The 21,892-nt window shown below is 43.7% G+C and overlaps 1 protein-coding gene across 1 annotated transcript in view; it reads left to right on the forward strand.

Moving 5' to 3' along the window:
• LOC119389639 (DNA repair protein REV1) overlaps positions 1 to 19,817 on the forward strand; it is a 32,122-nt gene extending 12,305 nt beyond the window's left edge. Inside the window, exons 7-16 of the mRNA XM_037656995.2 lie at positions 478 to 597; positions 3,246 to 3,466; positions 4,813 to 4,914; positions 5,246 to 5,419; positions 6,112 to 6,300; positions 8,726 to 8,820; positions 9,344 to 9,542; positions 14,503 to 14,611; positions 15,436 to 15,541; positions 17,027 to 19,817. Coding sequence (XP_037512923.1) covers positions 478 to 597; positions 3,246 to 3,466; positions 4,813 to 4,914; positions 5,246 to 5,419; positions 6,112 to 6,300; positions 8,726 to 8,820; positions 9,344 to 9,542; positions 14,503 to 14,611; positions 15,436 to 15,541; positions 17,027 to 17,144 — 1,433 coding nt within the window. The 3' untranslated portion in view covers positions 17,145 to 19,817. The remainder of the gene's footprint in view (positions 1 to 477; positions 598 to 3,245; positions 3,467 to 4,812; positions 4,915 to 5,245; positions 5,420 to 6,111; positions 6,301 to 8,725; positions 8,821 to 9,343; positions 9,543 to 14,502; positions 14,612 to 15,435; positions 15,542 to 17,026) is intronic.
• The last annotated feature ends 2,075 nt before the right edge of the window (positions 19,818 to 21,892 follow it).

The following is a 21,892-nucleotide window of genomic DNA, read 5'->3' on the forward strand; positions in this document are numbered from 1 at the left end:
ACATTTCCTTCATTGCCTACAGCTTTGCTGATACAGGCAGTCATCTGCATTGGCGGTCTAGTGGTTATGGTGCTTGATTGCTGACCCATAGGTTGTGGGATTAAATCCCGGCAGCGGTGGCCATATTTTAGCGGAGGCCCATGTACTTAGAATTAGGTACATGTTAAAGAACCCCAGGTGGTCAAAATTTCCAGATCCCTTCACTATGGTATCCCTCATAATCGTATGATGGTTGTGGGACGCAACACCCCAACTATTATTATGATACAGCCAGTCAGTACCCTGTTGCATAATAACGGAATAGATTTAAATAAAGAATGCCAACTTGGCACCGCGGGAGATGTTTGTAACGCTTGTTGTTAACGAAACTTCAAATGTTCACTTTGGCAGTTGTAAAACGTGATCGTTACCATCGGTTTTTTCTTTTTCTCTTGAACTTCACATTCTAATTTCAATTTCTTTTTTCTTTTTTTCAAGGGCCCAACATGCTAGTAGCTAGGGTTGCCAATCGGTTTGCCAAGCCAAACGGTCATCATTTCGTGGACAGCAGCAACCTTCCGGCATTCTTTGAGACCGTCAGTGTCAAGGACCTTCCTGGTAAGTAGGAGCTCTCAAACTCAGCCTGCCAGTGGCCTATTAAGTCAATTACCCGAAGGCAGTTGTAATCCAGCTAAGAGTATTGTATAGATGGTGATAAAGAAAGAACGCAGAAACATTTTGAGTCATTTTTCTATTTCGTCTTGTTCATGCATCATTAAAGCAAGAAATTGAGGGCTCAGGGGATAAGAAGCGTGCCTGGGCATTGTGTTATGCAGTGTGCGAAGTTCTCCATTGAAAGGTCCTTGAAGTGATTTTCTTGAAATTAAATAAGTGGCAAGGCTTTTTGACAAGATTGATTCATTTTCACCGCAATTTAAGCGACGCACCTAAGGGAGCTATACTCCGTTCCATACATCATGTGCAATGCTATGGAAGCTAGCAAGACCAGTTAAAAAGTGCCAAGAAATAGTTAAACGATTTTACCACCTGTAATGTGATTTTTTTTCCGTTTTTAGATGGAGTATTAAATTAAGATGCTTTGTGCCTTAGAAATAAACAAACCTTGTTATTTACATGGTTGTCAATAGGTTATTCTGGATTGCTTAGCGTACCTTTATTTTCGTATCGGGGTCTCTGCAATTAGTTGTGGTAGCGCACAGCCGGAGCCATTTGCAGAGGCCACAGTTGCGACGACAGAATCCAAGCGTGAGACGCGCAGACTTGCACATTTTGCTGACCGAACTTCTTGGATAGCTTCCACTGCGCTGCATCTGATGTATGAAATGGAGTATAGAGGCAATCAAAAGTTACCCTCCTCCCAAGCTGGGCTCTTTCTCCTCAGCTTCAACGTTGAGCAGTCGTGGCCAAGCTCCACCTTTTGCGGTCGTCCGCTGGCACGCAGATCACGGAGGCCATGCCTCCTGTTTGTCTGGTTGACCCCTACGTCACCAGGTGCTACCAAAAACCCTGCTGCTTTGTGCCACTCGCGTCGGAAGTTGAAAAATTTACCCGTGATATTAGTGGTGTAGCGAACCAAATCAGTGACGTCGTGCACCCTTACCACGTCCAAAGGCAGAGGCGGAAACTCGGTGTGGTGGTGCCGCCGCAATCTGTAGCAGTTCGCATATTTAATACCTTATAATCAATTATACTTTTTACTCGGAGTGCTGAAATCGGTTTCTTGATGATTCAAAGCTCAATGGGTTTGTATGAAATTCCCAGACTTTCATGTTTCCTTGAAGTAAACACTTAAACGGTAATGAAAGCATATCGCAAATGACTTCTGCAGAATTCCGCAATGTGCCAGAAGGGTTATGAAAAGGATGATTGGCAACCACCCGTTTGTAGCATGAAGCCACAAGGAAATCCAACGGATTTTCTTGCCTCAGAAAGGAAAGCTTCTAGTTGAAGAAAAATTTGTCCTGGTCTGGGGATCGAATCCGGGACCAGGATGAATTTTTTTTTTCAACTGGAAGCTTTCCTTTCGAGAAATCTGTTGGATTTCCTTGTTGCTTCATGCTTCAAATGGGTGGTTGTCAATTATCCCTTTCATTAATGAAAGCAGTACAACTGGAACATTTACTAAGCTTTATTATTATTATTATTATTATTATTATTATTATTATTATTATTATTATTATTATTATTATTATTCCAAGGTTTTTCCTCTATCTACAAAGGCTTACTTAGGTGAGTGGATCGTATTTTCGATCGTCCTAGTCATCAATGACATGCCTTGCCTTTGTATTTAAAGTAGGGGTGTGCGAATATTCGAAATTTCGAATATTTTTCGAATAGTGTTTGCTATTCGATTCGATTCGCACTGAAATTTTACTATTCGAACTTCCCAAAAACAAATACAGTCAACGCCCGATTGAAAGTGACCCCTTCAGATTTTCAGTATGCTTCACCACATTACACTCTCGTATTGCGGCAAAGCTGCCTTTCAAGCTCCTTTGCGGTCGAACTTTGCCAACAGACAACATCCAGTTAGAAGTGGTCCCTAGATTTTCAATATGCTTCACCTCATCACACCCCGGTATTGCGGCAAAGCTGCCTTTCAAGCTCTGCCACGGTCTCAAATGTATTAACTCAAGAAAACGCTGGTTCCAACATCGATATGAAAGATGTGGCACAGGTGGGGACTCAAATAATGCTGTTTTGGACCTGAAATTTGGGCAGGAAGTCCGAAAAATCGGACGCCGAAGCTTTATAGCATTCGAAATTTCAGATGTTCTTATATATCGACGTCTACGAGGCAGATTTGGAACTCCGGACTTGAAGGGAGCACACCCTTGTCCGCCACATCAGTTGGGCTTCCACAGAAGTTGAAAGAGGACGAGAGGCTGAGGAAATGGCATCTTTGCCTATCACGTGTAAAGTGTTGTCATAAGAATATGCTTAGGAATCCTCTCTAACTTTTTTTTTCCTCAATTTTGCTTCGAAGTATTCGAAAAATATTCTAGAAATATTCGAGAAATATTCGAAAAATATTCGATTCGATTCGCACTCACACTTCAATATTCGAATTCGCTTCGCACCCAAAATTTTGATATTCGCACAGCTCTAATTTAAAGGTATAAAAAATTGACTTTATTCCAGCAATCTCATTCCCTGTAGCCTATCGTTTGGCCCACTGACGAAAACTTGACGCTTTCCGACTTTATCGGTCCACAAATTCGACACTGCTTCTGGTTTGGCTGCAGGTGTTGGCTACAGGCTGCAGACGCAGCTGTCGGAGATGGGTGTGGAGACGTGCAAGCAGCTCCAAGCACTGCCACTGGAGACGCTCAAGGCCAAGTTTGGCGTCAAGACATCATCTCTCCTGTACAACTATGCGAGGGGCATCGACAACCGGAGCCTGCAGTTCGACAAGCTGCGGAAGTCTGTGTCGGCCGAGGTCAACTATGGGATTCGCTTCAAAGAGGTGAGGCCTGCTGCGTATTTCATCACTCGCTTGCAAGTTACCTTGTGCTCTCAGACGGTAGACAAGTTGAATTAACTTCTCCACAGTGTGCACAGCAAACAGTGGACCAATCACACGACCTAGAGATGCCGTGGATGAGATCTCATCTTGCGATTTTCAGCATTGGTGTAACCAGGGGGAGGTGGTTTAAAACCCTGCCCCCCAACCTTGAATTTTTTAATTTTTGCATGTGTATATTTTATACCTCCACACCCCTCTTGCAGTCTCTTGTCGTTCTGCCTGCAAAGCGGTGTCTTTTTCAAGAAAAACTCAGAACGGCAATGTGAAGGCCGACCTGTTAGTCGTACCTTCTGACATGCGCGACGACATTCTTCTTGCATGCCATTACAAGCCCACGTCTGGTCACTTAGTTTCTTCACGAACCCTCACCAGAGTTCAGCAGGCATACTACTGGCCCAAACTTGCTGCATCCGTAAAGCACTGTGTAAAATGCTGCCATGAATGTCAACGCCGCAAATCTCCACCATTGCAGCCTGCGGGGCTGCCGCAACTGATCACACCACCCATAGGCATGCGCACGGGAGGAAGGGGGCAGGGCCCCCCCCCCCCCAGTCACCTAGGAGGGAGGGGCGGTGCAAAGTCTGCCCCATACATTGACTTAATAGGGGGGGGGGGCACTGCAATTAACCTTCGCCCCCCCCCCCCCCCTGAAGGGGAACCCTGCGCACGCCTATGAAACCACCTAGGGCGCCACTAAATGCATGTCAGAAGTGCATGCCACAATTCGTGCAGTAAAGAAACGCCCCCAAAAAACTGGCCTTTCTTGACTGTGCAAATCATGGCACACACTTTTGACAAGCATTTGGTTGTTTTTCTTCTTATGCATTTGTGTATTGTGTCCATTGTTACGCCCGTTAAGATTTTTCTGCTTAATTTGCTGACGCCTGTTACGTGACGGCTTGCATGCTTGCATGTGATGGAGTATGCTGACATATAGATATGTACGTTTTCAATCAATCCCCAGTTGGAAGTCTGCACTGTTTGTTGCAAATTATCGAGTCATTTGCTCATGGAGAGAAATGTGGACTTATGCAGTTTCTGTGCTTATAGATAGGATTATACTAGGCAGTGTGATATTTACGCTTAGCACAGATTGCTCACTTGTTTCCTCCTCGAGTTCCTTGTATTAAGACCTGTTCAGGACTTACGTCCTATGAAAGCGTAGCAAATCATATTAATATGGAACGAAACTAAATTGCATCTCAATGATGTTTCTTTATGTCGGTTTGTGTACAACTTTCAATAAATGTAGCGTGGCTATAAGAAAATGTTCTGTTCTCTTCCAGCCTACTGACATGATAAAGTTCATAGGCCAGCTATCTACCGAAGTTGAGAGGAGACTATTGGAGGCTGGCGTTCAAGGTCGCACCATTACATTGAAAGTCAAGGTGAGCTTGTGCACACATTGCAATGCTCACCTTATTTTACTTTTTGTCTGGCGATCGCTTTTGTCAAACTATCGCTGTTACGTTGTCACTCTTGTACAAGTCTGTTTCTTCAAAAGTACACTAACTAGCCCAGGAACGATACCACCCCTCAGCAGTGTGCAACTTTGGCCAATTAGACTTGTACCACAAGTTAGAGCGTTCCGCATTTGCACATTGTTTCCTGGTTATCGTAGCACTCTTTCGTCCCGCACAATAAATGCTAAACGTGGAAAAGGCTCGGTTGCATGTGCCGTCCCGTTTCTGTTGCAACAAGACACATCTTGATGCACAGGTGCGACAGAAGGACGCCCCCGTGAACCCATCCAAGTACATGGGTCACGGTTTGTGCGACAATCTGGCCAAGTCTTCCCATCTGCTGGCGGCGACTGCTAGCAAGGCCATCATCTCGAAGGAGTGCTACAGCCTGGCCATGCAGATGCACCTCGTCGCTTCTGACATCCGAGGGGTGAGCAGCGCTCGTGCTGGCACCAGCATCTAGTTCATGCGGCACACTCTCTTGATTTCTGCCGTGTGGGAAACTGCACAAAGAAGTAATGGGCTAGCCTCTTTTACGTAAAGCTAGGAGAGTTGGTTTGTGTTTCGAATGAACAGGTCAAGAGATAGAGGAAGAAAAGCATTATGTCTTGTTTCTCTGTCCCTCGTACTCGACTTAGAAGTCCTCCTGAAGTAACTTATGGGGAGGGGAGAAGGAATCAACTTTATCGAGTAACTAAGGAATAGTTCTTTATTTGGATTGGATTAGCCGGTAGTTTAGCTTGTTGTGATGTTGGGCCCCCGCTACATGTGACTCCTCATTTGCAGTTACAATGTATTACAATCCTCTTTGATACCTGGCTGTGTGCGGAGCTCCGCTTGCGAGCAATGGCACAAGGTCTTCAATCCGCCTTCTACACTTTTCCTGTGCTGCCCTCTGAAGGTTTGGTAGGGTTTTAGTAGGGGCCAGGTAACTGGTATCGCCAGAACAAAAGCCTCCGAGTCCAAGAGACGTATCACGACTTTTTCGCTAAGGAAAGGGCGCATACGCCATGGCACCATGAAAAAAGTGGATTTCATTTCCCTCAGTGCTCAGGTGCTGGATTTGTTGCTGTGTATAGGAAGCAAGGACCTTGTAGCTGTAGCATGGAAATTATTTTATAGGTGGGCATTCAAGTTGGAAGACTGGAGCCACTGCCCTCGGGGCAGGGCGGTGGTGTGAAGACCATGCTGGACTTCCTTACGACGAGTAGGACGCCCGAAAGCCATGGGGCAGCAGGGCCGAGCTCCGGAACGACGAACGGCATGACGGAGTCGCTACCCAAGGCCGTCAGTCTTCCAGCGTTCTCGGAGGTGAGCAGGCTTGCGAACTGCAAATTCTGCATTGCAAGGCCACAGCGTGAAAAAGAAATGGAAAGCAAAAAAAAAATTATGGGAGATCTACGCTAGGCGACTTTCAGCAGCCACGTATTGTAGACAGCAAATAGAATCGTTTCGCCACAGGTGCAGCTCATAGTGATGAGAAATCGTTGAACCGGGAATGTCGTTGGAGCCAATGTTTTGACGAGAGAAGTTGTCCGTTGATACCCTGATGCAGACAAGTCCTTTTGTTAGAATGTTGTTCAACAATTTTTCATCATTCCAAGCCTCCATCTTCTCCTAAACTTTTGTCTTGTTTAGGCACAGCCCATGCGTTATGAGCCGTCAAGCTATTGCACGTGTGTGGTTACATGGTTGTTTAATTGCGGTTCTGCATTGTTGAATAACTGCACCTGAAAGAAGTTGAAGGAACTCGCAACACTGTATTGATGTCCATGATGACAGCAGTTGGTAGTACTACTTGATGGGATTGTGGCACAATCCATTGTGTGACAGAAATGTAACACACTGTTACTCTGTTTAGTACTGTGACATCTTAAGGTACCGTCGCCTGGTGGTGTGCCTTAGAGTCGGGGGGGGGTAAGGTAAGGGGAAGGGTGAGTACTGTATTCTGCCGTGACACTTGGCACGTAGGACGGTGTTGGCACCGAATGTTTTGTCAATTCACCGTAAAACGAATACACTCAAACCTCATTATAACAAAGTCGCATCTGCCACGAAAATAACTTCGTTATATCCGAAAATTCGTTATAAACGTTTATTTGTAACACTGTAGCTATTACAAGACTATTCTTCATTTACTTCGTTATAACCGATAATTCGTTATATCAGTGTTCGTTATAACGAGGTTTGAGTGTATACTCATGTTCAATGTTGTTCATGCAAAAGGCTCACATATGAATAATAATGAGAACTAACCGACAGTAATGCCAAGGAAAGTGTAGGGGATGTTATTTGTAGTAATTAGGATATAAATGTGAAGAAAGTAAAGTGGACAAAAAAGTCACAGTTTCGCCACAAGGGCAAAGCAATGAATGCGATAGCAACAAATTGGAATGTAACGCGAAGAACGGAAAGCAGCTCGAAATTGCCAACGCGTCGCTCGAGCCCAAAGGACACACGAAAAGAATGCACACAGGACGAGCGCGAACTACCATGCGTCACAGCTCGATACTTGAAGAACATTGCTGAAACATAAAGCAGGACGCACAAAACAAACGAACAGGTACACACAGGACGAGCGCAAACTAAATGTCGCAGTTGTTACTTATTTCTGTTTGAACAGCGCGCTCCTTTCGCAAACGCGGCCGCTGCAGCGAGCGAAGTGACCTTCGTACGCTCTGTGACTTCAGCGCCCGTTGTGCTCCTCAGTGCCATCTCGCTGGTAATGAAGAAACGCTTATAAGCGCCTGCAGTCTCTTAGTCCGTCCAGCGGTAAAAGGTGTGTATATAACGCTCGCCGTTAGCTACCTGGAGGATCTGCGTTTCCGTAGCGTAGTGGTTAGCGCCATGCACTGCGGCGCGAGAGGTCCCTGGTTTGATTCCGCACTTCGGAAGCATTTTTCTGAATTCTTTTTCTTTGGGGCTTTTATATATATATACATACTTATACACATACGGTGCATGACGGCAGCGACGGGGACGGACAAAAACCAGCCAAGACTGTCCATATAATTGCTATCGCAATAAAAGATAACTTGCTGCTGGCAGGGACCGAACCTGCAACCTTTGAATAACGCGTCCGACGCTCTACCACTGAGCTACGGCGGCAGTCATCCTCCCGTCCACTTCATGGGGTATATATGTGCATTTAAACCTGGGAGTGTTAGTCAGCGCCAATTGCAGTCATGGCAGCAAGTGTGGAACACTCTTTTTATGCCTGTTGGCATCACGTAGCACGTGATCTTGTTACGAGCTGACATCTGACCAATCCCTCGCATACTACCTGAAGGCATCAAGTCTGCCAGAACGAGACCCTCGCTATGAATTAAGAAAAGATGACTTTTAAGGGCTCGTTTTTCTTTGTTAAACACAATATTAATGAGAACTAACAGACAACTAACAGACACTCCCAGGTTTAAATGCACATACTATATACCCCATAAAGTGGACGGGAGGGTGACCGCCGCTGTAGCTCAGTGATAGAGCATTGGACACATCATTCGAAGGTCGCAGGTTCGGTCCCTGCCGTTAATATCGTGTTTAACAAAGAAAAACTAGCCCTTAAAAGTCTTCTTTCCTTGAAATGAAATTTAAGTTTGTTATAACGAAAGCTTCGAGCATGACCTTTAACAGCGAGAAGGTCTCAGCAATAGCTTTTCTTCCACTTCTGTGCACGGGAAGCTTTGGTGGTCAGCCGTAGATCATGCCTGTATCTAAACTGAAACATCCTTTGCAGATTGACCCAGCTGTGTTGGACAGCCTACCTCCTGACATTAAAGATGAAGTCCTCACCATGTACAGAGAAAGTCGGCGAAATCCTTTGCGCTCAAAGTAAGCGTTGTGTTGCCTTCATTGTGTTCTCTCCTATGCTTTTCATATGGAAACGTCAGCAAACTGGCCTCTGTTAAGATGAACAGATTTGGAAACCTCTCTTTTATTTCATTTAAATGAAGTCTACTTCCAATACAAAGTTATTTGAAGCCAAACATTTCAACAGAATTGCCTTTCTCTCTGGTTGAGTTAGTTAATCGTCACTTTCCGATAGCTACAGCAAAAAAAAAAGGGTTTATTTTCCTCGACATTTCAAGACCAACTTCTTCAGACCTTCTTCGGGAAAGTGAGGACCGATTCTTTTCCTTTAATACTTCTTTTTCTGTGGCGCCAGCAATAACGGCACACCAAACGTACTACTTGTTTCGACATCCAGCCGAATAATTTTTCTCCCTTTGGCCTATGGCTGATACTTGCATTAGAAGAACGACTTTTCCGAGCTCTCTCACAAACTAACACAGTATTTTAATAACAGTGGTGACAACCTTTTGTGCGATGCTTCAATGCTCCTCTCCTCTCGCAGAGACACAGCAGCTAGCACTAGTGGTGTCGGCAGCACCAAAAGTTCAAACCACAACCATCGCGGGGCCCCGTCGTCATCAGCAGCATCCACGAAACCGAAAGCACAGCCCACGGGAAGGAGAAGAGGTCGGCCACCGAAAGGCAGCATCAGCCCACAGAAAGCACGTCTCTTGGCATGCCACTCTCTAAAAGAGTACATGGTGAGTAGGCACCCCTTCCAAAGCATTACAACTGCCCCATCATATCCCGAAAAATAGTACCAGCTTCTCATTCCCTCCCTTACCCATATGTTCATCCATTAGCTGCAAGGATAACCAAATGTGATAACTCCTAATTAGGCTTGTGCGAATATTCGAGCACTTCGAATACTCGAACGAATAGTACAGTATTCTATTCGCTTCGATTCGAATTTAAATTATTGAAAATTTCGAAGTACAGTCGAACTCCGCTACAACGAACTCCGCTTCAACGAAATTTCCGGTACAACGAAAAATTCTCGGTTCCCCGTCAACAGTCCATAGGAGTCAATGCATAAATATGCTCGCCACAACGAACACTTTTTCTGCTGCTGTTCCGCTTCAACGAAATTTGACGATGCCATTCGGGGCTCAAACATTTAATTTACCGTGAAAGAAACACAATCTCGGACATTTTGATGCATTTTAGAACATAAAAATACGAATTCAAAGTCTGAATTGCGTGTTGGAACCACCAGAAACCGCCGCTGTTGACTGAGCATGGGGGCCGCCATTGCTTGATAGCGACGGCGGTCAGACTGCCCTGTTTTCGCAACTGGCTTGAGTTGCTTCTGAGTCGCAGACAATCCGAAGCTCGAAGCCAAAGCGCAGTTGTCGACACTGGGGCAACTGGGGTGCAATCGCGAAACGATAGCTTTTCCGATGCCGTTCCAATACTTTTCGTGCTTTTCGCGCTTCGCTAGTGGTCAGAGCGATGGTACATCCGCCACATCCGCGTTATCAACGCGAGCAGCCCTGGGGTGCAGTCGCGGAATGGTGCCTTTTCCAATGCCAATACTTTTCGTGCTTTTCGCACTTGGCCAGTGCGACCGGTGGTCGGAGCAACAATTCGTCCGCGTTATCAACGGGATCAGCCAGCCGCGAGTGGTGGATAAGAATAGCATAGAATAAGGCGTAAGTCATCGCTCCGCGATAGCACGCCTGCATGTTGCCGTTGTCGGCGAATAGCTAGTGTTAGCGTGTTGGAGCAACTGTGCAGTTCGTGTTGCGCGCCCGTGCTTGTTTGATTCGTTCGCGGAAGCCGTTGTTTCTGCGTGCTTTTCAACGTGGCGTCGCTATGCATATATGAGAATCGCGTCGTAACGCTGCTGGGGACGCAAAGGAAGCAGCAGACACTTTTTGAATATTGGAAATAAAAGTTTCACTGTTTTCCTAGCTCAGGTCAGCCATATTTTTTTCGATTTCACTACAACAAAATCTTCGCTTCAATGAACATTTTTCCGAGCACCGTCAATTTCGTTGTAGCGGGGTTTGACTGTATTCGAAATAAACGGATAGGTGTATATTACTAGTCCGCTTGTAACCCCCTTTAAAGGTGGTTTTACTGCAGTGGAGCGGTGCTATACCGTGAATACACCTTTCCAGGAAAATTCCGCACTGCCACGAAGCCCCACTTCAAGGCTAAATGAACATATTACCCTCACATCGATTCATCATTTTTTAAGTCTAAAAACTTGTTATACCGGCTTATACGCTCCAAGTGTAGTAAATTTTAAAATGTAACATATTTTACAGGTTATCACTTGCATTCTACCGAAAGCCAAATCCTGCTGCTATTCAAAGTTGCTTCCACTTCCTTTGAACCAAAAAGAATGACATTTGCACATTCCTTGTTACATTATTAAAAAGTCGTTGTGCAGGTTGATTGGGTCATGACAAATATGCTCGTTTTTCTTTATACAGTAGAACCCTGCTGATACGTTTTTGAAGGGCCCGTAGGAAATAAACGTAAGAGATGGGAAACGTAACAGCCGAAAAACAGGAAAAACGGCAAAATATTTAGTGGTACAGAATTTTATTTCAATTCTTACGAGCAGCACGAAAATTGGCGCGCTCAGCCGCGATCTAGTCGATGGATAGAAACGCGGAGCTTAGGACGGCCTCATCCACAGAAATGTAATCAACGTATGTGATTTTTTTAACACCAACAGCTGTAGGCATGAAAGAACTAAGCACACGCAATCACGACCGGCGCGGCGAGTACGGCCGCGAACCGCACGCACGACCATGCGAGCTCCAACCAGCTCGAACTCCTCCCGCTCTCCGACAAATAACGATGATGATGAGTCTACGCCAACGCGATGGCAGAAGTGAATGCCAATCTCGAAGGCCTTGCTTTCGCAAGCAATTACGTCATACACGCCATGTTTGTGCAATACAAATCTCAAAGGCTATGTTTTTGTCAATAGTAAATGCCAACCTCGAAGGCCTTGCTTTCGCGAGCAGTTACGTCATAGACGCCATCTTTGCAATTTGAATCTCGAAGGCCATGCTTTTGTTTGCATCAATTGAAAGATTCTGTTGCTTGCGCCTCTCATGCGGCTAATATTACGGTCAAACAAGGCCAAGCTGCGTGAAAATGCACCATGGCGGCTCTCTTTGGTAGTCACTCGGTCGGCTCCGAGCACACTTCGCGACGTATCATACGGGAACGGGCCGACAGTTACGACGTAACAGCGGGGTTCCCAATACATTGTATCCTATGGGAGCTATGCCGGGACCGGCAGAAAACGACGTAACAGCCGGGAAAACGCAGCAGTGAGGAACGTAACAGCGGGGTTCTACTGTAATATGCGATATATACTACTCGAATTCGATTCGAAATTATTCGACCAAAATCACTATTCGCTTCGAATTCGCTTCGAACCTAAAATTTACTATTCGCACAAGCCTACTAATAATGGTCTTAGGATACTTTGCTATTGACAGCTGTTGATAATATTATTATCATGCACTGAAATGACCTAGAGCAGCATGACCAATCGTTACAGCTGCAAGCACAGCATGGGTTTGCGACATACAAGGAAACTTCGCAAAGATTGTGTTGCAATTTTTATGCGTAGTATGTCGTGTGAACTTACTTGATCATTAGTGCTGTATTGATCGTACTTTTTATATCAATAGTGTGTATCTATTACCCGTGTCACACGGGCGCGCAAAAAGTCTTTTACGTAAGCGGACTTTTAATATGTTGAAAGACTTTTTATGAAGAGGCGTTCCCTCGCAGTCACACGGCACCGACGATCTCTTTTTAGAGGTTCCTTCCGAATGCGCTACCGAAAGAGCAGCGCTGGCTTTCAAAACAGAAGCAGCGAAAAGAAAATTCTGTATCTCGACAGAAGATGTCCAAATTTATTGTGTGGCACGTTTGTTGACATAAATTTAACAATTGAAAAAAAAAAAAAGATTCACGCAGTAGTATCTGAAGAAGCATTTGCACAACTGGCGGCCTTTATATATTATTGTGGCAACAGTGGGCTTCTGTTTTCCTCGTTAGCGCTCTTGTCTGCCTCGCCATGGATGACCGTACGGAGGAAAAGTGACAATTGCAAGTCTTGTAGCGTACCATCTCTCCCTGGAAAACGAGGGAGACGCGGCGAGCAGACGCGGCGACGGGCTGATTGCACACCGGCGTTCGCCTTTCCGCGCTCACTCGCGACCATGCTCACGTCTATGCGGGTGGCCATAACCCCAACCCGTTCGCCCTGTTTACGAGAGTACACAAAAAATAAAGTTTAGCTGGTTTTCTTACGCTGCTTAGGACAATGAAATTTATTTTTATGGTGAGCCCAAGCGACACCGTGATAAAGAGTTGCAGATTTTTTTCACCACTTCATAAATGCTGGCGCCCACTGGTTTCGAGGCTACTCCTTTACCGCCGTGAAAGAGAACGTCGAATGCCATTTCCAGAAAAGACCGCTTCTGAAAAGGAGATCGCTCTCTGTCGTGTGACATTGCGCGGAACTCTTTTTCGGAAAAGTCTTCTTGCTTAAAAGACTTTTGGTAGGGGTGTGCGAATATTCGAAATTTCGAATATTTTTCGAATAGTGCTTGCTATTCGATTCGATTCGCACTGAAATTTTACTATTCGAACTTCCCAAAGACAAATGCAGTCAACGTCCGGTTGAAAGTGACCCCTTCAGATTTTTAATATGCTTCACCTCATTACACTCTCGTATTGCGGCAAAGCTACCTTTCAAGCTCCGTTACGGTCGAACTAAGCCAGGAGACAAAGTCCGGTTGGAAATGGTCCCTAGATTTTTAATATGCTTCGCCTCATTACACCACCGTATTGCGGCAAAGCTGCCTTTCAAGCTCCGCTACGGTCGCGAATGTATTAACTCAAGAAAACGCTGGTTCCAATATGGAGATGAAAGATGTGGCAGAGTTGGGGACTCAATTAATGCTGTTTTGGACCTGAAATTTGGGCAGGAAGTACGAAAAATCAGACGCCGAAGCTTTTTAGCATCCAAAATTTCAGATGTTCTTATATATCGACGTCTATGAGGCAGATTTGGGACTCCGGACTTGAAGGGAGCACACCCTTGTCCGCCACATCAGTTGGCCTTCCACAGAAGTTGAAAGAGGAGGAGAGGCTGAGGAAATGGCATCTCTGCCTATCACATGTAAAGTGTTGTCGGCAACCCTTTGGTTGCACCAAATCATGTAAATAAATACAATTCAGCCTCTACATTGCCTCACTCTTGATAAGACAACTATGAAACACCACCCCACCAGTGCTTCATCAACCTAGCAAAAAGAAACACTTTCATGTTGCTATCTCATAAGAACATGCTTAGGAATCCTCTCTAACTTTTTCTGTAATTTCACTTCGAATTATTCGAAAAATGTTTGAGAAATATTCGAAAATTATTCGAAATTATTCGATTCGATTCGCACTCAATCTTTATTATTCGAATTCGCTTCACACCCAAAATTTTGCTATTCGCACAGCTCTATTTTTTAGTGTCCGTGTGACACGGGTATATGGTGCAATCAATGGGTTTGATAACGATTCAACTGTCAATTACATCGTCAGTATTGATAGATTGCCGAGTTGCTTGCTTTGTCAGGAAACTAACATCATCAGGTGACTGAAATCCTTTCTTTTTTCTCCTCTTAGACTAAGCCTGTACAGACAGCTGTAGAAACGTTTGAGTCCGTTATTGACTCTGAAAAGAAGATGGAGCAGGTCAAAGCTTTGCTTCAACAGTGGATTAACACAACCAATGGTACGTTTTTCGCATAATTTGTGGAATGGCCTTTGGTGCTGTTCAGAGTGATAAGCTTGTCGCACATTATAGCGAATTATCAGTTATAACGAAGTAAATTAAGAATAGGCTTGTCTTAGACACAGTGTTACAAATAAACGTTTATAACGAATTTTCAGATATAACGAAGTTATTTTTGTGGCAGATGTGACTGTTATAATGAGGTTTGAGCGTAGTTGTTTCACTGACACTTGCTGCCTTCCGTGTTTAAAGTCATCACGAAATTATGCTGAATGATTCATGCATGCCATAGCATTTGGCGTTTATTGTTTCAGCTGTTCCGCGCATCTGTGAGTGCAAGCAACCAAAACAATTGAGAACCATGACCTGTCACACTAGCGTGCTTAGCTGCACATATCGTTGAACAGTGTGCTTAATAAACACGTTAAGTGCACTGGTACTTTCGGGCACTTCTAATGGGCTTTTTCCAACTGAAGACGTGCGAATGGTAGCTATGCACCAAGTGGCTGGAATAAAACATGAATAGCGAAAACTTTAACGGGATAAATACTATTTGTTTTTCCATGCTTGCCATTTCACACTGACATGATTTCAGCATTGATTCCAGTACTCTGCATGGATGTCAAGTATTGGTGCTATAGAATGCCTACCAATTACCCACTTAGGAAAAAAAAACTTGTCACGTTTCTAAGCCATTGACCTATTTACTTGCAGAACAGGTTACATTGAAGGTCAACAAAGTGCAGTTGGCTGAGCGTTGGCAAAATGTGTGCACAACAGTGTCGTGTGAGCAAGTTTGTTTAATTACACTTTCATCTTCGTAGATTCTGTTCTAAATTCGGATGTGGTAGCGTGGACGAACGTCCTGTGCAGCATTGTCCATGAGAGAAACCTGGAAATGCTAGACGTTCTACTCAAGTTCTTTCACAGGTGAGCAGTTTGTGGACAACTCTTCTATATGTGCTTGTTATATAAAAGTTGGTTATCGGGAGAGTACAGAAGCCAAAAGGTGTACTGGACATTGTAATTGTAGTACAGTCGAACTGGCATATATTGAACCCACTGTAGTGGGGAAGAGAGACAGCGAGACAGCATCGAGTAGGAGTGGAAGAAGACCAAGACGAAGAGCCGAGAGCGCGCGTGACAAAGGATAGGAGTACTATGCGGTGAATACACCTTTCCAGGAAAAATCTGCACTGCCGCAAAGCCCCACTTCAAGGTTAAATGAACATATTACCCTCATATTGATTAATTATCTTTTAAGTTAAAAGGATCATTATACGGGCTTATATTACCGTTATATTAACGTATTTTACCGGTTATCACTAGCATCCTATTGAAACTAGATCCTGCCCTCCCGTGATCTGAAGTTGCTTCCACTTTACTACGAACCAAAAAAGTAACATTCACACATGCCTTGTTCCGATCTTTAAAAATATTGTGCAGGTTAGTTGGGTCATGACAAAGATGCTAATTTTTTTTCATTATATGTGATATAAACTACTCGAACTATTCTATTCGAAATTATATCCCTAGTCATGACCATACAGAGAAACAGTGTAGCCTGGAAAGCCTGGAAGGAATTGGATTTTTGCATGGAGTTCAAACTAGGGATGGGCAAATATTCGGCCACTTTGGATATGTGAACTCGCTTCGACACGAATTTAGATTATTCGAAATATATGTACATTTGAATGCGTGTAACCCCCTGCAAAGGTGGTTTCACTGCAGCGTAGGTATGTTTGCCGTGAAACCACTCATTCAGGGGAAACTTGCATTGCCGCGAAGCCACACTTCACGGTTAAATGTCCATATTAACTTCACCTCCATTATTTTTTAAGTTTAAAAGCGAGTAATAGTAATTTCTAAAACTTGCTGTATTGTACCAGTTATAACTTGCACTCTACTGCTATACAAATCTTGCTACTATTCAAAGTTGCTTCTACCTCACTCTGAACTTAAAAAGTGACATTCACACATGACGTGCCTTGTTAGTTGGGTCATGTCAAAAGTGCTCATTTTCCTTAACAATATGTTATAGAACTATTCCATTTGAAATTATTCGACCAAATCACTATTCGCTTCGAACCTCAAACTTACTATTCGCACTGATGGAAATTCAAAGGGAAATGAAATTGGGGTGAAAAGGTAATTTACCACAGCTGGGAGCCTAACCAACACTGTCAGCATTACGTCTGCAGTTCTTTTTATCGTTTGAGCTACTACCACTGCAAGCCATTCTCCCAGCCGCTTACTTGTGTGTTTGTGTATGCACACAGCAACCTACGTTTAGCACAAAAATAGTTTACGTCATGGTCTGTTGTCTTTTAAATGCAAGCTACGTGACGTCAGTCTCTCTCCTCCGCTTCGTACAAGGGATCCATCTTCACTTTCATGTTGCTTGCATTCTTTCAGGACCGTCCAGAAAAACGGGGCCCAGCTTTGGCAAGACACGTACATGAAAGTCGTCAACACTGTGCAAGGCGAAGTCCTTCAAGTGTTTGGGCACTTCATGAAAGTGCCGATATTTTAGAAAAAAAAAAAAAGAGGCAATTTTACTACTGCTATACGCGCCGGCTGAGTTGTCTGCAGCCACTTATTTTTTCTTTTTTTTTTCTTTTCTAGTTTTACACACACACTTTTTGCACTGTTGCAGGCATTTCAACAAATGTTGCTGCAAGAACGAAAAAAAAAATGCTTGTTTTGAAAGGCCTAGTGTGAAATAGAGAACTTGTTATAACTTTACAACAAAAAAAATGTCTAAGCTTTCATATGTCTGTCTTTCTTGCTTGTTCTTTTTTTTTTTTTCGCACAGCTCATCCCCGTTGAGTTTTTAAAAGACAGTGTGTTCTGGAGCGAAAAAAGGCGCTGCTGCTGTTTAAAAACGGGTATCCTTCATCACATTTTTCAATGCTGGCTGTTGACAGACTGAATGAAGGTGAAATGCGTTTTCCTCGAAGCATTCCAAACGCATTCTACGTTGCTTGTATCATTGAGGCTCATGTACTGAATAACCAGTGTTCGAGCCAAAGTAACACTTCCTGCTTACCATGAGTAGCATTTTTTCAGTAGTGGAATTGGAAGCATTTCCATGCAATTAACATGAGTCTGTGCAAAGCTTTTACTTTAAAGGCCAACTGCAACAAAATTTCACTTTGTCGAAACTCTTTATGAGCGAGTCGTTACGAGTCATACTAACGACACTCGTTCCCTATGTCATATTTTTACATAAATAGCGACTTACGGCGCTTGCCTGCACTTCTCACTTTTACTTAGTCTACATGTATTAGTGCGTGCAAGTAGTCTTGTCATGCAAGACGTCACTTTTGGCCTCAGTTCTGATGGGGCAATTGCTGGTTTTAAAGGTTCGCATCACAGCCATCACAAAAATTTTCAGGCAAGCTGTAATCTCTTAGGTTGGACATACACGTCGCCTGTAAACCAACTCCGGTTGGCGAGATTCATTGCGACTATCGTGTGCTGCACACATTAGATGCCCTGTACGCGTGAGCTCATTAAACTTTTCATTGAAGTGCCTCTTGCTGATCAAACGCATTGAATTGAAGTGGTAACATCTTGTCGGAATTCCAGCAAATGTGCACGTTGTCGATTATGTGACGTCATACGGGACACATGTTCTCGGTGGAGCCCGGCATATAACACATTTGTGCTAAATAAGCACGTCGCAGTATTGTTCAGTGTGAGTATTCTAGTAGATCACTGGAGATATGTGGTCAAAACACAGCAGTTTAAATTTCAAGCTATACCCAATGGCACTTTCACACACATACTCTGGCTCTGCAACTTTGATTGCATAGCCATGAAAAGTTGTCACCGAGTTTAGGTCATGCTTTTGTCAAGCGTCACGGCCTGAGAGCATTAATGGGAGTGTTCTTTTTTTTACCTCGGTTTTGGTATAAAAAGTTGCAGAAGCACCCAAGTCTTCTTACTTTCAATGAATGCAAAAGTCTGGGTGTGGCGACTATATCGACGTACATGCCATTTTGACATCCATGTCATGTGACATTATGACATGATGTCATGATGACATCATGTCACTTTGTTATGTGATGACGTCATGAGTCGCTTTGTCACTTTCATGGGGTCACTTTGTTACGTGACGAGGTCATCACTTGGTCACGCAAGTTTTTGTGCTATCTGGTAGTAATGCCACTTGCCAGGTGGACGCTGGATTTTTCACTTTATGGGGCATGTAATGCTTTCACGTTAAAACTGGATATTTTTATGAGCATTCCATGACACTCCCACTCATATCCGAAATGTGACAATTTGCATGAAGGCTCCTCTATAGCTGCGCAATCTGAAACTAGGCTTTTATGCAGTCTAAAATTTTGTTGCAGTAGGCCTTCAAGTGCTGCCCATTGACTAAAATTTGACTGGAAAGTCGGAAAATAAGCAAATCTGCTCCGTAGGTTAGCTGCATAGAGCCTCGAATTAGTTTGGCTGGCGGACTTTGAGGGATTTGTTCTGACGTACGCACGGAACACAGTTATAGTATTACCGTATAACGGAGAGGTGGGAATGTGTTGTGACGGGTTTTTAAAAAAGGGCCAGCGTGTTTGTAAACATTTTTGCAGCGTGAAACTTTGGCACTGAAGAGGCCAGGCCACTCAAGACGACGTTACGCCGGAAGATTGTTGCGACAAAAAGTTTGATGCATTATGAGTTGATCAAAACGGATGTCAGACGTTCTTATGACATGCTTGGTGTCACTGTAAGCAGCAACACTTCGCATTTGAGCAAAGTATTTTTTGTTAGAGCGTGTTATGGTCATTGAAAGTGTACGTTGTGCAGTGCCCGGTGGTGAAATTTTTCTGTTTGTCCTGAGTGTTTTTTTAAAGCTCGGTACATTATTTACATTTTTTTTTATCAATAACCTCGTTCACTTGTGCCGAGGAGTTATGTATCCTGCTGTCTCTGCAGGATGACACGTCACAGAGCTCAACGTCACGAGTGCTTGTTGTTTGAAGAGTTTGGTTTAAAGGAATTCTACGACTTCAGGAGGCTTTTTTTTATGCTTTGTCCTCATAGTAATAAGTTACGTGCATGGCGTTATATTTATTCATATATACATTATTTATGTATATTACTGCTTGGACACTGTTAAAAACCAGTTTAACGCACTTGTGAAGTATGTATGAAACACTTTCTTGTCCTTATAAAAATAAAACGATTTTCCAATTTACATGGCAGTGATGTCTCTGCTTTCCAGTGCACTGATGATCCGTGCTGAAACGCTCGCAACAGCTTACGAGCACAGCCAAATACTGTTATTGAAATGAGACTCTTGTACAGATGCACACCAGCAATATCACTACCTTTTGACATTTGAGCCTGCCTTACAACTGATAAAAAAACACCCCTTTAAATGGATAATAGCATCACAGCCATTCCTAGAAATACCGTCAAACATAGATGTCTCAAACTCTAAGCGTACACGAAATTTTTTGGAGCTATGTTAATTCAAAATACAATATATGCCTATCTGAAGCGTCTCGGACAACCTCCAATGTCGTTTCCGTTTGAAACCATGACTTGTTTTGCTCATCAATACACAGCTCATAGAGTTTCTTACAATAATACCTAGAGGGGAATCTGGCGCTAGTGTGGACGCAGGCTCCTTGACCGGTGCTTCAACCACCATGGGAATGATGGGAAGTACAGGCTTCTGATCTGCTTCGGATGGATTAGGTTCTTGAGATTCGCGACGCTTGTTTGCCGAGTGTAAAACAAAGTGATATGAAGTTATTTCCAATTAAAACTTGCTTCATTCTTTTGTATGTAAAACTTATTGCAAAAAGTTTGCATGACCGTGAGATGGAACTGAAACCTGGACAAATTCAGCCACCAGGGTATGCATTGCTCTGCAATTGTGTTCCAGATTTGGCATCACAATATAATGAATTATTTTCTTTACAACACTTAAAACAAGCGCACTTGTCTTTCCCTCGAAAGTACGCATTTTATATTTATGGAAATAACAGTAGCATATTGAGTGAGAAACACTTAACGTATCATCTGCTGCGATGCCAGGTGCGTCTGCCCCCAACGCATCTTTTGTTTTGTTGTGAAGTCAGAGGAGCGTGGCGGAGCGTCTTCTTAGCTTCGCTGTCGTTTTGCAGTCGATTTGAAAGAGATTTAACAAGCAGCAGTTATCACAAAACGTGAACTCTGCAATTTCCTGCACTGGCATGGGACGCTACATTTATGCGCAGCGGTGAGTGCACGACGCTTTGCTAAAACTGTCATATACAACCTGTAAAGCTACAACATCGCAGCAAACCAAGAGATCTAGCAGTCTTCAGCCTCTTTGAACAACAAAGGCACTGCTTGAGTGCTTTGCAACGCACCCCACTACCCAGGCCTCGATAACTTTATGTTTTGCTCACATACACTCTACTTCACATCATATTTGAATTATTGGTTGTGTTGGCCTTGTAAATCGCATCCTCATGTCAAGTCCCTTCTGTAAGGCTCTGTGTGCTTCTTGAGGGTAAAATAATTAAGAACATTAAAATCTCGTATTTGCATTTGTTTCTTTAAGGTCGTGTTAAAGACATTAAAACTTTACTTACTATATTCGTTTTTAATCCATGCCCCCTCGTGGACCGCATGTATTGGACCGGGAGGCCTTTCCCTCCCTTCAAGTAGCGAGTCTTTTTTTTCCCTAAAACGAATGGCCGCAGGCAGTGTGCACTACACGGCAGTTCTCTCTGTCAGTATTCTTAACTGCATTATACGACTGCACTGCGGTGAAGCTTGCAAACACAAATCCTTCATTACGAAGTGGAAATAAAATCTCTGATGCGCGAGTCGCCCATATTTTGAGATGCGAGCTTTTCTGATGTTCCTCAGTGGCTTGAGCTGCCTTTCGCGCTCAATATGCTGTTCGATGGCTTACACGAGAACAGTGCCGTGTTTTTTGGCGTGAATAGTTCCAATGACTCAAGCCATTGACTACAAGTTAGGAGAAACACATTTGTAGGAACGCAGTGGAGCGCTCGATTGATTGAATGTGTAGGTGAATGGGAGTTCCACATTTACACGTAGTATGGCGCTTTCGTTGTGCATGCGATTCCCAAGGCGATGATACAAGTGTCCAATATAGCGAATAACTCAATATATCCATATTCGACTATATCGTCATGCAGTCGTGACAGTACGTGGCACAAAGGTAGTGGCTTTGCAAAACTAAAACAAAAAGAATTGACAGCTGAATGTGAACTAAATGTGTACTGAATGTGTACTTCAAAAGGTACG

The sequence above is a fragment of the Rhipicephalus sanguineus genome, chromosome 4 (genome assembly GCF_013339695.2).
Source record: "Rhipicephalus sanguineus isolate Rsan-2018 chromosome 4, BIME_Rsan_1.4, whole genome shotgun sequence".
Lineage (NCBI taxonomy): Eukaryota > Metazoa > Arthropoda > Arachnida > Ixodida > Ixodidae > Rhipicephalus > Rhipicephalus sanguineus.